A 13,787-nucleotide genomic window follows, 5' to 3' on the forward strand; every position below is an offset into this window, starting at 1 on the left:
CATCTGGTCATGTTCCATCAACTTTTAAGACTGCCAGAGTGGTTCCTATCTTGAAGAAACCAACTCTAGACAGCTTGGACGTTGGCAACTACAGGCCAGTTTCTCTCCTCTCTTTCCTTTCCAAAGTCCTTGAGCGTGCTGTCTACAACCAACCAACTTTCTCTCTTTCTCACTCAGAACAATCTTCAGGATCCAAAGCAGTCTGGCTTCAAACCTGCACATTCTACTGAAACTGCCCTCATTGCAGTTACAGAGAAGCTTCATGCAGCAAAAGCTACCAACCTGTCATCTGTTCTGATTCTCCTCGATCTCTCTGCTGCTTTCGACACGGTCAACCACAGCATTCTCCTTTCCATCCTCACCAGCCTTGGAATCACTGGCTCTGCATGGCAGTGGTTTGCATCGTACCTGGAGGACCGTTCCTACCAGGTAACTTGGCAAGGGGCAACATCTGCTCCATGCAGACTCTCCACTGGGGTTCCACAAGGCTCGGTGCTTGGTCCTCTTCTTTTCTCACTCTATTCTCGCTCTCTGGGTGAAATAATATCCTCTCATGGATTCTCATACCACTGCTATGCTGATGACACCCAACTAATCCTTTCATTTCCTCCTTCCGACACTCAGGTTTCATCACGCATCTCAGCATGTCTCAATGATGTCTCGATGTGGATGAGTTCTCATCACCTAAAACTCAACCCCAGCAAGACTGACCTTCTGTTCATCCCAGGAACTACAAGCCCTCACAACAATATCTCCATCTCTTTCGAGAACTCACTGGTCACTCCATCGGCAGAAGCAAGAAGCTAAATACCGTAAATGTAAATGTAAATGTAAATGTGAGTGTGAGTATAGTGAGAGTAAGTATAGTGTGTGAGTGTAGTGAGTGTGAGTATAGTGAGAGTGAGTATAGTGAGTGTGAGTATAGTGAGTGTGAGTATAGTGAGTGTGAGTATAGTGAGAGTGAGTATAGTGAGTGTGAGTATAGTGAGAGTGAGTATAGTGAGTGTGAGTATAGTGAGTGTGAGTATAGTGAGAGTGAGTATAGTGAGAGTGAGTATAGTGAGTGTGAGTATAGTGAGTGTGAGTATAGTGAGTGTGAGTATAGTGAGAGTGAGTATAGTGAGTGTGAGTATAGTGAGAGTGAGTATAGTGAGTGTGAGTATAGTGAGTGTGAGTATAGTGAGAGTGAGTATAGTGAGAGTGAGTATAGTGTATAGTGTGTGTGTAAGTGTGAGTATAGTGAGAGTGAGTATAGTGTATAGTGTGTGTATAGTGTGTGTGTGTGTGTGTGTGTGTGTGCGTGAGGGGAGTGTAGTGAGTTTGAGTATAGTGTATAGTGTGTGTAATGAGTGTGAGTACAGTGAGAGTGAGTATAGTGTATAGTGTGTGTGAGTGTGAGTATAGTGAGAGTGAGTATAGTGAGAGTGAGTATAGTGTATAGTGTGTGTGTGTGAGTATAGTGAGAGTGATTATAGTGAGAGTGAGTATAGTGTATAGTGTGTGTGATTATAGTGAGAGTGAGTATAGTGAGAGTGAGTATAGTGTATAGTGTGTGTGAGTGTGAGTATAGTGAGTGTGAGTATAGTGAGAGTGAGTATAGTGTACAGTGTGTGTGAGTGTGAGTATAGTGAGAGTGAGTATAGTGAGAGTGAGTATAGTGTATAGTGTGTGTGTGTGAGTATAGTGAGAGTGATTATAGTGAGAGTGAGTATAGTGTATAGTGTGTGTGATTATAGTGAGAGTGAGTATAGTGAGAGTGAGTATAGTGTATAGTGTGTGTGAGTGTGTATAGTGAGTGTGAGTATAGTGAGTATAGTGTATAGTGTGTGTGAGTATAGTGAGTGTGAGTATAGTGAGAGTGAGTATAGTGTGTGTGAGTGTGAGTATAGTGAGTGAGTATAGTGTATAGTGTGTGTGTGAGTATAGTGAGTGTGAGTATAGCGAGAGTGAGTATAGTGTATAGTGTGTGTGATTATAGTGAGAGTGAGTATAGTGAGAGTGAATATAGTGTATAGTGTGTGTGAGTGTGTATAGTGAGTGTGAGTATAGTGAGTATAGTGTATAGTGTGTGTGAGTATAGTGAGTGTGAGTATAGTGAGAGTGAGTATAGTGTATAGTGTGTGTGTGATTATAGTGTATAGTGAGTGTATAGTGTGTGTGTGTATAGTGAGTGTGAGTATAGTGAGAGTGAGTATAGTGTGTGTGTGATTATAGTGTATAGTGAGTGTATAGTGTGTGTGTGTGTATAGTGAGTGTGAGTATAGTGAGAGTGAGTATAGTGTATAGTGTGTGTGAGTGTGTGTATAGTGTGAGTATAGTGTATACTGTGTATAGTGTGTGTGAGTATAGTGTGTGTTTGAATCTATAAGGAAGATAGAACTATTTGATCTTTAATTATACAGTAATAACAACTCTAATATCACACACCTGTCCGTATGTGTCTCTAAGCCCCGCCCACTGGATCCGCTGAACATCAGAACAGGTGTTTATTGTTTATCTATGAAAATGAAACACCTCCATCCTAAACCACAGAAACAGAAGTACAGATGTTAATTTTCCTCTGGAATTAATAGAGGATCTGTCTGTCTTTATACTGAACTACTGACCTGCAGCACCAGAGCAACATCAGAACATACTGAACTACTGCCCTGCAGCACCAGAGCAACATCAGAACCTACTGAACTACTGACCTGCAGCACCAGAGCAACATCAGAACATACTGAACTACTGACCTGCAGCACCAGAGCAACATCAGAACATACTGAACTACTTACCTGCAGCACCAGAGCAACATCAGAACATACTGAACTACTGACCTGCAGCACCAGAGCAACATCAGAACATACTGAACTACTGACCTGCAGCACCAGAGCAACATCAGAACATACTGAACTACTGACCTGCAGCACCAGAGCAACATCAGAACATACTGAACTACTGACCTGCAGCACCAGAGCAACATCAGAACATACTGAACTACTGACCTGCAGCACCAGAGCAACATCAGAACCTACTGAACTACTGACCTGCAGCACCAGAGCAACATCAGAACATACTGAACTACTGACCTGCAGCACCAGAGCAACATCAGAACATACTGAACTACTGACCTGCAGCACCAGAGCAACATCAGAACATACTGAACTACTGACCTGCAGCACCAGAGCAACATCAGAACATACTGAACTACTGACCTGCAGCACCAGAGCAACATCAGAACATACTGAACTACTGACCTGCAGCACCAGAGCAACATCAGAACATACTGAACTACTTACCTGCAGCACCAGAGCAACATCAGAACATACTGAACTACTGACCTGCAGCACCAGAGCAACATCAGAACCTACTGAACTACTGACCTGCAGCACCAGAGCAACATCAGAACATACTGAACTACTGACCTGCAGCACCAGAGCAAAATCAGAACATACTGAACTACTGACCTGCAGCACCAGAGCAACATCAGAACATACTGAACTACTGACCTGCAGCACCAGAGCAACATCAGAACATACTGAACTACTGACCTGCAGCACCAGAGCAACATCAGAACATACTGAACTACTTACCTGCAGCACCAGAGCAACATCAGAACATACTGAACTACTGACCTGCAGCACCAGAGCAACATCAGAACCTACTGAACTACTGACCTGCAGCACCAGAGCAACATCAGAACCTACTGAACTACTGACCTGCAGCACCAGAGCAACATCAGAACCTACTGAACTACTGACCTGCAGCACCAGAGCAACATCAGAACATACTGAACTACTGACCTGCAGCACCAGAGCAACATCAGAACATACTGAACTACTTTACCTGCAGGACCAGAGCAACATCAGAACATACTGAACTACTGACCTGCAGCACCAGAGCAACATCAGAACATACTGAACTACTGACCTGCAGCACCAGAGCAACATCAGAACATACTGAACTACTGACCTGCAGCACCAGAGCAACATCAGAACATACTGAACTACTGACCTGCAGCACCAGAGCAACATCAGAACATACTGAACTACTTTACCTGCAGGACCAGAGCAACATCAGAACATACTGAACTACTGACCTGCAGCACCAGAGCAACATCAGAACATACTGAACTACTGACCTGCAGCACCAGAGCAACATCAGAACATACTGAACTACTGACCTGCAGGACCAGAGCAACATCAGAACATACTGAACTACTGACCTGCAGCACCAGAGCAACATCAGAACCTACTGAACTACTCACCTGCAGCACCAGAGCAACATCAGAACCTACTGAACTACTGACCTGCAGCACCAGAGCAACATCAGAACATACTGAACTACTGACCTGCAGGACCAGAGCAACATCAGAACCTACTGAACTACTGACCTGCAGGACCAGAGCAACATCAGAACCTACTGAACTACTGACCTGCAGCACCAGAGCAACATCAGAAACTACTGAACTACTGACCTGCAGCACCAGAGCAACATCAGAACATACTGAACTACTGACCTGCAGCACCAGAGCAACATCAGAACATACTGAACTACTGACCTGCAGCACCAGAGCAACATCAGAACATACTGAACTACTGACCTGCAGCACCAGAACAACATCAGAACATACTGAACTACTGACCTGCAGCACCAGAGCAACATCAGAACATACTGAACTACTGACCTGCAGCACCAGAGCAACATCAGAACATACTGAACTACTGACCTGCAGCACCAGAGCAACATCAGAACATACTGAACTACTGACCTGCAGCACCAGAGCAACATCAGAACATACTGAACTACTGACCTGCAGGACCAGAGCAACATCAGAACATACTGAACTACTGACCTGCAGCACCAGAGCAACATCAGAACATACTGAACTACTGACCTGCAGCACCAGAGCAACATCAGAACCTACTGAACTACTGACCTGCAGGACCAGAGCAACATCAGAACATACTGAACTACTGACCTGCAGCACCAGAACAACATCAGAACATACTGAACTACTGACCTGCAGCACCAGAGCAACATCAGAACATACTGAACTACTGACCTGCAGCACCAGAGCAACATCAGAACATACTGAACTACTGACCTGCAGCACCAGAGCAACATCAGAACCTACTGAACTACTGACCTGCAGCACCAGAGCAACATCAGAACCTACTGAACTACTGACCTGCAGCACCAGAGCAACATCAGAACATACTGAACTACTGACCTGCAGGACCAGAGCAACATCAGAACCTACTGAACTACTGACCTGCAGCACCAGAGCAACATCAGAACATACTGAACTACTGACCTGCAGCACAAGAGCAACATCAGAACATACTGAACTACTGACCTGCAGGACCAGAGCAACATCAGAACATACTGAACTACTGACCTGCAGCACCAGAGCAACATCAGAACCTACTGAACTACTGACCTGCAGCACCAGAGCAACATCAGAACCTACTGAACTACTGACCTGCAGCACCAGAGCAACATCAGAACCTACTGAACTACTGACCTGCAGCACCAGAGCAACATCAGAACATACTGAACTACTGACCTGCAGCACCAGAGCAACATCAGAACCTACTGAACTACTGACCTGCAGGACCAGAGCAACATCAGAACCTACTGAACTACTGACCTGCAGCACCAGAGCAACATCAGAACATACTGAACTACTGACCTGCAGCACCAGAGCAACATCAGAACATACTGAACTACTGACCTGCAGCACCAGAGCAACATCAGAACATACTGAACTACTGACCTGCAGCACCAGAGCAACATCAGAACATACTGAACTACTGACCTGCAGGACCAGAGCAACATCAGAACATACTGAACTACTGACCTGCAGCACCAGAGCAACATCAGAACATACTGAACTACTGACCTGCAGCACCAGAGCAACATCAGAACCTACTGAACTACTGACCTGCAGCACCAGAGCAACATCAGAACATACTGAACTACTGACCTGCAGCACCAGAGCAACATCAGAACATACTGAACTACTGACCTGCAGCACCAGAGCAACATCAGAACATACTGAACTACTGACCTGCAGCACCAGAGCAACATCAGAACATACTGAACTACTGACCTGCAGCACCAGAGCAACATCAGAACATACTGAACTACTGACCTGCAGCACCAGAGCAACATCAGAACATACTGAACTACTGACCTGCAGCACCAGAGCAACATCAGAACATACTGAACTACTGACCTGCAGCACCAGAGCAACATCAGAACATACTGAACTACTGACCTGCAGGACCAGAGCAACATCAGAACATACTGAACTACTGACCTGCAGCACCAGAGCAACATCAGAACATACTGAACTACTGACCTGCAGCACCAGAGCAACATCAGAACATACTGAACTACTGACCTGCAGCACCAGAGCAACATCAGAACATACTGAACTACTGACCTGCAGCACCAGAGCAACATCAGAACATACTGAACTACTGACCTGCAGCACCAGAGCAACATCAGAACATACTGAACTACTGACCTGCAGCACCAGAGCAACATTAAACTTTTTGTCCTAAAGGTAAAAAGCGCTATGTGTGGAGGAAAAGTAACACTACTCTTCACCCTGAACACATCCTGATCCCCACTGTGAAACATGGTGGAGGCAGCATCATGCTGTGGGGATGAGCTTTTCTTCAGCAGGGACAGATTTAGGAAGCTGGTCAGAGTTGATGGAGGGAAGATGGATGGAGATAAATAAATACAGAACAATCCTGGAGGAAGAAAAGCTGTTGGAGGCTGTAAAAGACTCGAGATCTTCCAGCAAGACGATGACCCTAAACATACAGCCAGAGCTACAGTGGAGCTATAATGATTTAGATCAGAGAATATTCATGTGTTAGAATGATCCAGTTAAAGTCCTAAAGACCTAAATCTCATTGATCTTCTGTGGAGAGACATGAAAACTGCTGTTCACAGACCAACGCTCTCCATCCAACCTGACTGATCTTCAGCTGATTTATAAAGAAGAACGGAGGAAAATCTCTAGATAAAGTCTCTAGATGATCAAAGCTAATAAAGACAAAGCATTTACTTTTGTAATTGCAGTGAAAGGTGGATCTACTAAGTATTGATATAGGGGAGCTAAATACTTTTGCATGTCACACTTTTCAAATTTTTATTTGATTAAAATGTTGTAATTATGCATCATCGTCCTTCCACTTCACACTATGCAATACTTTGTGTTGGTTTATCACTTCATGAATCTCAATAAAACACGTTTAAGTTTGTTTTTGTAAGGTGACAAAATGTGGAAAAGTTCAAGGGGTATGAATACTTTTGCAAGCCACTGTATATCCTTGGGACCTTGTAGTATTGTTATTATCTGTGACTTTATGAGCATTTTGATTCATGTATGTACAAACACTTAAACTACAAGTATGTTTGTTGTTATATTTCACATTACATTTATTAATTACAAATTCTTTCATCATCTTTATTGGTTTAGTTTTAAAAGCTCATATGATCCTGAGGAGGAACGTGGAATGCTTCACCAACAGTCTTGAAGAAGTTCCCAGAGGTGCTGTTTTTAGCTAAGCTGCTACTTTATGCTAAATCAACAGGTTTAGGTGTGTATTTGTGTTTCAGACGTGTATTTAGAGCTAAATGAATTGATGCTGTAAGAAGAATCTGGAGAGCTGCTGAAGTGTGGGGATATAATGCTAAGCTATTTAGCCCCAGTACCACTTATTAAGATTTTTAAAAACTCTGTAACCTTTGTTTCGTTTTATATGATCACAGATACGACAGGCGTGTTCTAAACCGAAATCAGAACGCCTCGCAACAAAGTGTTTTCTCCAGGTAAAGAACCGTTCGTACATCTCCTGGTTCTGGTCCAGAAGTTTGAGATGTTCTGCAAGTTCTTTAGGTGTTTTAAAGTCGTCCACATGGATGAAGGAATCTGCTGGTATGAACTCCTCGTAGTTCTCCCTGGAAGGTCCGAGAACCACAGGAACCGAGCCCATTATCATCGGGTTAAAGAGCTTCTCGGTGATGTAGTCTTTATGAACAGAGTTCTCAAACGACAGGTAGAACTTGCAGGTGGACAGAGTCTTAAAATAATCCCAGTAGCTCAGGTTCCTGCCGAAGTGTCCGCCGTAAGTCTCCACATGGACATGTTTCTGTAACTCACTGAAGTACTTCACTCTTAGGAAGTTCTCCTTCCAGTTTTTGACGATCCAGCAGACTAATTTGTCTTTGTTTGGGACTGTGAAGGACGGTTCTCCTCCACCCGCCTCCTGCACCCACCCGTACGGAACCCAGACGTCCGAGTCTCTGCGGTAGCTGGAGGTCAGGTTGAACAGGTGATCTGGGCCCTGCAGTCTCAGAGAGTTGGCTGGAGATTCCATGTTCATCCACACCCATTTCTGCCTGGGTGGACGTGGCAGGTTCTGCAGGCTGAGCAGGTTTTTCTGAACCTCTTTATGGTGAAACATCACGGCGTCAGCGTCTTCATACAGACCTCGATCATCCGTCACGTAACAGCGGCTGATGTTGTACATGGAGCCGCAGGACCTCTGTTTAAACGAGCGTCCGAAAGGCCACGCCCAGATCAGAACCACCGTGTCTCTGTCTGATCTTCTGCTCGGAGGATCCGGGGTTTTTGTTTCTGCAGATCCTGAGATCTTCTCCTCCCAGCTGTGATCCGAACTGGAGAGGAAGTAAACGTAGAAAACGCCTCCTAAACCCAGCAGAACCAGGAGAACCGTCAGAACCGGACGAGGCGCTTTCACTGCAGAACTCATCATCTTTCTGTTTTAAAGAAAAACATACAAAAAACAATCAATCAATCAATCGCACAGCTCTGACTGAAGGTTCTAAAGAACTGAAGGTTCTAAAGGGCTGAAGGTTCTAAAGGGCCGAAGGTTCTAAAGGGCCAAAGGTTCTAAAGGGCCAAAGGTTCTAAAGAACTAAAGGTTATGAAGAGCTGAAGGTTCTAAAGGGCTGAAGGTTATAAAGGGCTGAAGGTTCTGAAGGTTCTAAAGAGCTGAAGGTTATAAAGAGCTAAGGGTTCTAAAGAGCTGAAGGTTCTAAAGGGCTGAAGGTTTTAAAGATCTGAAGGTTCTAAAGAGCTGAAGGTTCTAAAGAGCTGAAGGTTCTAAAGGGCTGAAGGCTTTAAAGATCTGAAGGTTCTAAAGGGCTGAAGGTTCTAAAGGACTGAAGGTTCTAAAAAGCTGAAGGTTCTAAAGGGCTGAAGGTTCTAAAGGGCCAAAGGTTCTAAAGAACTAAAGGTTATGAAGAGCTGAAGGTTCTAAAGAGCTGAAGGTTCTAAAGGGCTGAAGGTTCTAAAGGGCTGAAGGTTTTAAAGAGCTGAAGATTCTAAAGGGCTGAAGGTTCTAAAGAGCTGAAGGTTCTAAAGATCTAAGGGTTCTAAAGAGCTGAAGGTTTTAAAGAGCTGAAGGTTCTAAAGGGCTGAAGGTTTTAAAGATCTGAAGGTTCTACAGGGCTGAAGGTTCTAAAGAGCGGAAGGTTCTAAAGGGCTGAAGGTTCTAAAGAGCTGAAGGTTCTAAAGATCTGAAGGTTCTAAAGAGTGGAAGGTTCTAAAGGGCTGAAGGTTCTAAAGGGCTGAAGGTTTTGAAGGTTCTAAAGAGCTGAAGGTTATAAAGAGCTAAGGTTCTAAAGGGCTGAAGGTTTTAAAGATCTGAAGGTTCTAAAGGGCTGAAGGTTTTAAAGATCTCAAGGTTCTAAAAGGCTGAAGGTTCTAAAGAGCTGAAGGTTCTAAAGGGCTAAAAGTTCTAAAGAGCTGAAGGTTCTAAAGAATTGAAGGTTCTAAAGAGCTGAAGGTTCTAAAGGGCTGAAGGTTTTAAAGATCTCAAGGTTCTAAAAGGCTGAAGGTTCTAAAGAGCTGAAGGTTCTAAAGGGCTAAAAGTTCTAAAGAGCTGAAGGTTCTAAAGAATTGAAGGTTCTAAAGAGCTGAAGGTTCTTAAGGGCTGAAGGTTCTAAAGGGCTGAAGGTTCTGAAGGTTCTAAAGGGCTGAAGGTTCTAAAGAACTGAAGGTTCTAAAGGGCTAAAGGTTCTGAAGGACCTAAAGTGGAAGGGTGTGTGATATATTCTGTAATAATATTCTGATATTATTAAATGATATTTTGCATCATATATAAACTTAGAACGAGCTTTAACTAACAAATCATATTTTAAAAATTGATTACCCAATATATTAATCATATATTAATCATTATATTAACCATTATATTAATCACTATATTAACCATTATAATAATCAATACATTAATCATTATATTAATCACTATATTAACCATTATAATAATCAATATATTAATCATTATATTAAATATTATGTTAAATATTATTTTAATTATTATTTTAATGGGGAAAAAATCACGTGAAAAAAACAATGAAAAACATTAAGATTTTAGGGAAAATGTTCAAAAAGACCAGCAACAAATCAATCAGAGCATTTTAGACTTTATTACTAATCTATAAATCGATTAATTGTTTAATCGTCTCTTTAGATCATCATCAGATCCCCCGTATTAAACTCAAAAAGAGATCTGGAACATTACCAGTTAATATTCCTCAAGCAGTATTTTCCTCTTTTACAATAAAAAAAGTTAAAAACATTTATTTTTACATTTATTTAAACCTTATTCTTTTTTATAGCTTTTAATTAGATTCCTTTTATTATTTATTTATTATATGAATTTTATGTAGTTCTGATTTTATTTTTACTCTATTATTATCTTATTTTTATTTGTGGGTTTGATTGCATTTTATTCTGTCATAAGTTTCATTCATTTGTTTTGAGTATTATATTTTATTAGTGTTAATTTTATTTGACTTTTTTAATGTCTTGCTTGTTATTTTTTTACTCTCTTTTCTCCTGATGTGAAAAAAAAAACTTTGTGCTGCATTTTTATGTATGAAAGGTGTTTTATAAATAAAGTTTATTATTAATATTATTAAAACACTTTAAAATAAACGCGTCCAAGATAAATAAGGACTTTTCATAACTGAAAAACAGAAAGTGATTTTTTTTTATCTTAAATTTTATGATGCTTTTGCTGTTTGGTGAAATTCTGCAGCAAACATTTAAAAACAAAAATAAAACATAAATTCATCAAACACCTTCTGACTCAAATATTGCACAAAATATATGTGATTTGTAAACACTAAGTTTGGTCAAATATTACAGAAATGTAAAATAAATAAATACAGGTAATTAATTAATTAATTAATTAATTATTTAATTAATGTTTAACTGTGTTTTTATCTTAGGTTTATATGCTTTAACTCAACAACCCAAATATAATCATATCTTTAGTGTTACTGATTATCTCTGCAGATATACTAGCGCTAGCTTTAGCCAGATATACTAGCGTTAGCTTTAGCCAGATATACTAGCGTTAGCTTTAGCCAGACCTACTAGCGTTAGCTTTAGCCAGATATACTAGCGTTAGCTTTAGCCAGACCTACTAGCGTTAGCTTTAGCCAGACATACTAGCGTTAGCTGTAGCCAGATATACTAGCATTAGCTTTAGCCAGACATACTAGCGTTGGCTTTAGCCAGACCTACTAGCGTTAGCTTTAGCCAGACCTACTAGCGTTAGCTTTAGCCAGACCTACTAGCGTTAGCTTTAGCCAGACATACTAGCGTTAGCTGTAGCCAGATATACTAGCGTTAGCTTTAGCCAGACATACTAGCGTTAGCTGTAGCCTATGCTAGTAGAATGTAAGGGGCACAGTTAATGCGCACGTGCAGCAGTCAATGCTAATGCTAGATACACACACGCCATAGCCACTCTATAATCACTCTATAAACACTTTATAAACACTCCATACACACTCTATAAACACTATTAACACTTTAGAAACACTCTATACACACTCCAAACACACTTTATAAACACTCCATACACACTATAAACACTCCATACACACACTATAAACACTTTATAAACACTCCATACACACTCTATAAACACTCCATACACACTCTATAAATACTCTATAAACACTCCATACACACTCTATAAATACTCTATAAACACTCTATAAACACTTACTCTCACTCACTCACACTCACTCTCATTCACTCACTCTCACACTGTCTCACTCACTCTTACTCTCACTCACTCTTAAACTCAGTCTCACACTCTCACTCATTCTCTCACTCACTCTCACATGCACTCTCACTCTCACAATCTCTGTCACTCTCTGACTCTTACTCTCGCTCACTCTTAAACTCACTCTCATTCACTCTCTCTCACTCTCACACTCTTACTCTTACTCACTCTTAAACTCACTCTTACTCTCTCTCTCTCTCTCTCTCTCTCTCTCTCTGTCACTCTCAGTAGTGGTGATGAATGTGAGGAGAACGTGGGGTTTACAGGATCCTCAGGGTAAATAAGGATAAACTCACCTGTTTCTCCGGAGCTTCAGATCATCACGTCCTGCTGATCAGAGAAGGTCCTGTAGATCTGTTTCCTCCACAGCGCCGCTCTGATGGTCCTGAAGTCTGAACGACACGCTGGCGTTTCAGCATCACTCTGTTTACTCTCGGCCCTCAGAGAACTTATTTACTCAGGGCTTTAAACACTAATCAGCACCTGAAGGACCTCCGGAAGAATTCACATTATTCAAAACCTGAATTAAAAATGACTCACATAATTCATTTACTTTACAATGAATTAATTCAAGCAAACTAATGGAAAAAACAGAAAGATGCGCTGTTAAACCGCTCTGCTTCTTTACATTCTAAAGATGTTTTTAATCTGCAGGGATTGTGGGAGAATAATAATAATAATAACTAGTGCTGTGCAGACTGTACTGGGATCTGATTCTCTAAAGAGCTGCAAAGAAACAAAACAAACAATATTATTTATTCCTAATGTTTTAGTTAAACCACGCCCACAAAATCAGAACCTAAACCAATCACATATCTAGGTGAGCTAACCAGGCATCTAATTATCTAACATGTATTATCTAACTAACGATAACCCAGTAAATACTGAAGATTAGAAACTTCACACTGAGCTATTAAACAGCTCTATTCATTTCTATAATCCAAATACCTTTCAGCCTAAAATCCTGATCTTTACAGCTCAAACATACTGATATTAGTTTGATTATTTTGACTGAATAAACTTAAAATCGTCTTATTTTACTAATCAGTAACCCGAGAGGTGGTGCTTTTCCAGGCGGGTTTTCCTCACCCGCAGTGTTAATGTTCAGCAGTGAAGTGAGCTCTACAGATAACGGACTCTTCTTTCAGTCTTATACTTAAATTTTATTCACTTTTTGGATATTTTTGGGGTTTTTTGGGCCGTTTCTGCCCGAGTTCCTCACTGTACATCAAATTACTGCAGATGAAACACAACTTTCTGTCATTTTACATCATCTTCAGTTTATCTGGTTCAACTTGTTGGGTTGTTTTCCAGCCGGACACACATTCATTAGTGAAACTCTTTGGTACTTCAGTCGTTCTGTTGAGAACCTCAACTTAACACAACACAACACAACTTAAGACAACTCAACATGATTCAACACAACTCAACTAAATACAACACAACACAAGACTCTACTGAATACGACTCAACTCAACATGACTCAACATGACTCAACTAAATACAACACAACACAAGACTCTACTGAATACGACTCAACTCAACATGACTCAACATGACTCAACTAAATACAACACAACACAACAAGACTCTACTGAATACGACTCAACTCAACATGACTCAACATGACAACTTAAGACAACTCAACATGACTCAACACAACTCAACTAA

At 41.2% G+C, this 13,787-nt stretch overlaps 1 protein-coding gene across 1 annotated transcript; it reads right to left on the reverse strand.

Moving 5' to 3' along the window:
- Positions 1-7,674: 7,674 nt before the first annotated feature.
- On the reverse strand, positions 7,675-13,572 carry LOC103035521 (4-galactosyl-N-acetylglucosaminide 3-alpha-L-fucosyltransferase 9-like). The gene is made up of 2 exons (XM_049473572.1): positions 12,413-13,572; positions 7,675-8,784 (listed from the first exon to the last, which is right to left on the reverse strand). The coding sequence occupies exon 2, from the start codon at positions 8,778-8,780 to the stop codon at positions 7,704-7,706; it is 1,077 nt and encodes a 358-aa protein (XP_049329529.1). The 5' UTR covers positions 8,781-8,784; positions 12,413-13,572; the 3' UTR covers positions 7,675-7,703.
- Between the last annotated feature and the right edge of the window lie 215 nt (positions 13,573-13,787).

This window comes from Astyanax mexicanus, unplaced genomic scaffold, assembly GCF_023375975.1.
Source record: "Astyanax mexicanus isolate ESR-SI-001 unplaced genomic scaffold, AstMex3_surface scaffold_39, whole genome shotgun sequence".
Lineage (NCBI taxonomy): Eukaryota > Metazoa > Chordata > Actinopteri > Characiformes > Acestrorhamphidae > Astyanax > Astyanax mexicanus.

Coding starts and splice junctions, on each gene's coding strand:
- LOC103035521 (XM_049473572.1), bottom strand. CDS start 8,780: ATGATGAGTTCTGCAGTGAAAGCGCCTCGTCCGGTTCTGACGGTTCTC.